General features: G+C 42.1%; 1 protein-coding gene across 1 annotated transcript in view; it reads right to left on the bottom strand.

The window, feature by feature from the left end:
• Positions 1-1185: 1185 nt before the first annotated feature.
• LOC105512071 (histone-lysine N-methyltransferase SUV420H1) overlaps positions 1186-3824 on the bottom strand; it is a 39060-nt gene continuing 36421 nt past the window's right edge. The window contains exons 5-6 of the mRNA XM_011942329.1: positions 2400-2565; positions 1186-1300 (exon numbers count right to left, since the gene is read on the bottom strand). Of these exons, the coding sequence (XP_011797719.1) occupies positions 1187-1300; positions 2400-2565 (280 nt within the window). The 3' untranslated portion in view covers position 1186. The remainder of the gene's footprint in view (positions 1301-2399; positions 2566-3824) is intronic.

Here is a 3824-nt window from a genome sequence, read left to right as displayed (position 1 = left end):
TAGTAGACACGGGGTTTCACCATGTTAGCCAAGATGGTCTCGATCTCCTGACCTTGTGATCCACCCTTCTCGGCCTCCCAAAGTGTTGGGATTACAGGCTTGAGCCACTGCGCCCGGCCTGGACCCTAGATCTCAAACCTACACACCCATCTGCAACACAGGGAGCCACACAATCCAACTAGCAGGCTCAATACATCCTGAGGTAAACGAGGCACATTTCATGTATGCACACTCACCCCAGAGGCCTGGCAATAAGGTTCTTTTACCTATTCCATTTTCAGATATCTGACCCCCAAAATTTTTGCTGTAGAAATATTGGAGGATGGGTACATAAGGAGCTACATGTCTTTCCTGGGAGATAGTATAGGGAACAGGCACGACAGGAAAGAAAATACAGTAGTATATATACTCTTTCATCTGTAGTTTTTATCCCTCTTAGCTGGGCTCAACTCTGATTTTTTTGAGATAGAGTCTCACTCTATTGCCCAGGCTGGAGTGCAGTGACGCGATCTCGGCTCACTGTAGCCTCTGTCTCCTGGGTTCAAGTGATTCTCCTGCTTCAGTCACCCAAGTAGCTAGGACTACAGGTGTGCGCCACCACGCCCAGCCCATTTTTGTATTTTTAGTAGAGACAGGGTTTCACCATGTTGGTCAGGCTGGTCTCGAACTCCTGACCTCAAGTGATCCACCTGCTGTGGCCTCCCAAAGTGCTGAAATTACAGGTGTGAGCCAACACCCCCCACCAACTCTACTACTTTTATTGAAGCTGGCATATATATATATGTATTTTTAAGCAACTAGTGCTTTAGGGAGGTTTCCACCCATAAAACTAGGATCATTAAGACTTTAGGCCCAACCTTTCTTCTAGGCCAGCAGAAGACTGACTGTGGAAGCCAGGTTATCTAATAATGGTGTCCACAGCCCTTCAGCAATCACGTCACTGAACAGGCATCCAGAGTCAATAAAGAGAAAATGAAAAGCAATTTGGCCTAGAGATGGGATCTGGTTCAACTGAGACTTCTGATTTCCTGATTCTGACTCCAGCTGATGGGCCAAGGCAACGGCACTGCATTGGCTACCTCAGGCTAAACTCTGGCTTCATTCCTTACCACGAATTTCTTAGCACTTCTACAATAATTTAGAAGAGAACTTTAAATTAAATTAAAGGTTTATACTAGTAGAATAGTTACCACTCTTTTGTTGCAACTATTTTGGCTCCATTTTGTTCTGATGAGTATCTATTACATGGCAATATTTCAAATCCACTGTCAGTTGCAAACATTCGCAAATAAATAAATACCTAAAACAGAAAAAAAAAATTGATAATGACTTTAAATGGTATACCCTGCTAGACTTTCTTAGAATTATAAAAGCAAACCACCCGCAATGATGAAAAAAATGTAACATCTAGCCTGGGCAACATAGCGAGACTATTTCTCTACGAAAAAACATTAGCCAAGCATGGTGGCATGTACCTTTAGTGCCAGCTACTTGGGAGGCTGAGAGGAAGGATCACTTGAGACTGAGATGGAAGCTACAGTGAGCCATAATCAGGCCACTGCACTCCAGACTGGGTGACAGAGCAAGACTCTGCCTCTAAAAAACAATAAAATAAACAAAAAAAGTAAGATCATTAAGTAACAAACTTTATTGTTACTCAAGAGTTTTGAATGTCAAAATTTTTCTGATTTTGCAATATTTGCACTACAGTAACTAGCTGAACACCTCTAACCAAAAAATTCAAAATCCTCCCATGAGCATTTCCTTTGAGTGTCATGTCAGCATTCAGAAAGTTTCAGATTTTGGAGCCTTTCAAATTTCTGGGTTAAGGGTACTCTCTCTGTATGAGTACCTAACGGCTTGTTTCCCTTAAGGCTCACAATGAATTTCACCTCTACATGACAAAGTTTTCTCTCCTTTTTTGGTTTTAGAGACAGGGTCTTGCTCTGTCTCCCAGGGCTGGAGCGCAGTGGCAAGATCATAGCTCAGTGCAGCCTCTAACTCCTGGGCACAAGCAATCCTTCTGGCTCTGCCTCCTGAGTAGCTGGAACTACAAACTACAAAGGTGCACACTACCATGCCTGGCTAATTTTTTTATTCTTAGTTTTTTAGAGATGGAGTCTTGCTATGTTGCCCAGGCTGGTCTTGAAGTCCTAGCCTTAAGCAATACTCCCCGCCTTAGCCTGCCACAGTGCTGGGGTTACAAGCAGGAACCACTGGCCTGGCCCAGTTTTTTCTTTGGACTGTCATTCAAATGACTATGTGTTACAAGATCTTCAGACTGATTAGTTTTATGAAAAATAAATTTAAAATTTCAGTATTAACTAACATTTAGGGTTTTAATTTACTTCACTATTCTTACCCGAATAGGTTAACAGCATCAGTCTTAATAAACTTACATGTTCTTTGAATAACTTCTCCTGCATTTTATTCTTGTTGAGAAAATAGTGCCGTGCCCATTCGCCTGAAGTCAAACATTTGAAGGCTTTCTCCAAGTGTTCATCTTTCTTAAAACGTTCAATTACTTCCTTTAGTTCTTCCTGCCTTCCTTTAATAGGCCGAAATCTGAAAGAAAGCAAAATAATGAATGGGTTACCTGCCACAATCCTTGCACCACTGATCCATCTTAAGAGACCCTGAGAAAGAGCTAATACCCTAAAAACAGCCATAGTTATCAGAGCAAAGGTCTAAGAGAAGAGAACAACAAACAATAGTCTTGACTACTACTATTCAAGTAATACTGATCACCTGGATACGCAACTTCTCTTTTTTCAATCTGTTATTTTAATATTTTTATTTCACTGTTATCTCATTAACTGTGAGGTGAGCAGATGATTCAAACAAAAGCTGTCTGATTCAGACTTACACTAGTTGTCAACTTAGGGAGATATACAATCAAAGCTCTAAAATACAGCACACCTAATTTAGAGTTAGAATGACAAGAATCTTTTAAAACATGCAAAATCAAGCTGGAAGAGTGCCAGGCAATGAATTTCAGAAGTATGATGATGTAAACAAAACCATGCCACACACAAAAACATTGTTTATGTACACAGTTAGAAAAACACCCCAAACTAAGTATTCCAACAGGCTTTGAAACACACCTTGATGTTCTAACCACCCATGTCAAAGTCACCTTTGATGACGGCATTCAGAGAACAAAACGAGTACAAGCAGTATAACTCTAGTGGTGAAACTGCTATACTGGTAATGTAGGAAAACTGATGCGGTGGAGTTTTTTTTTTTTTTTTTTGAGACGGAGTCTCCCTCTGTTGCCCAGGCTGAAGTGCAGTGGCGTGGTCTCGGCTCACTGCAACCTCTGCCTCCTGGCTTCAAGCGATTCTCCTGCCTCAGCCTCCCAAGTAGCTGGGACTACAGGTGTGCACCACCACACCCAGCTAATTTTTTTTTTTTATTTTTACTAGAGACGGGGTTTCACCATGTTGGCCAGGATGGTCTTGATCTCTTGACGTCATGATCTGCCCACCTCGGCCTCCCAAAGTGCTGGGATTACAGGTGAGCCACTGTGCCTGGCCAACAATATATTTTAACCCAATATCCAAAATACGATTTCAGTAGGTAATACAAGAACCACGAATGGGAATAAAATTTAATATGAAATCTGGCGTGTATAGCACACTTACAGTGCTTCTCAATTCAGACTAGCCACATTTCAAGGACTCAAGGGCTGGTCGCTACTGTACTGGGTGGCACAGCTCTAGGATCCTAGATCTCTTTTTTTTTTTTGAGACGGAGTCTCGCTCTGTCACCCAGGCTGGAGTGCAGTGGCCGGATCTCAGCTCACTGCAAGCTCCGCCTCCCGG

This window comes from Colobus angolensis, unplaced genomic scaffold, assembly GCF_000951035.1.
Source record: "Colobus angolensis palliatus isolate OR3802 unplaced genomic scaffold, Cang.pa_1.0 Scaffold21, whole genome shotgun sequence".
Classification (NCBI taxonomy): Eukaryota; Metazoa; Chordata; class Mammalia; order Primates; family Cercopithecidae; genus Colobus; species Colobus angolensis.
This window is presented reverse-complemented; position numbering and strand designations above follow the sequence as displayed.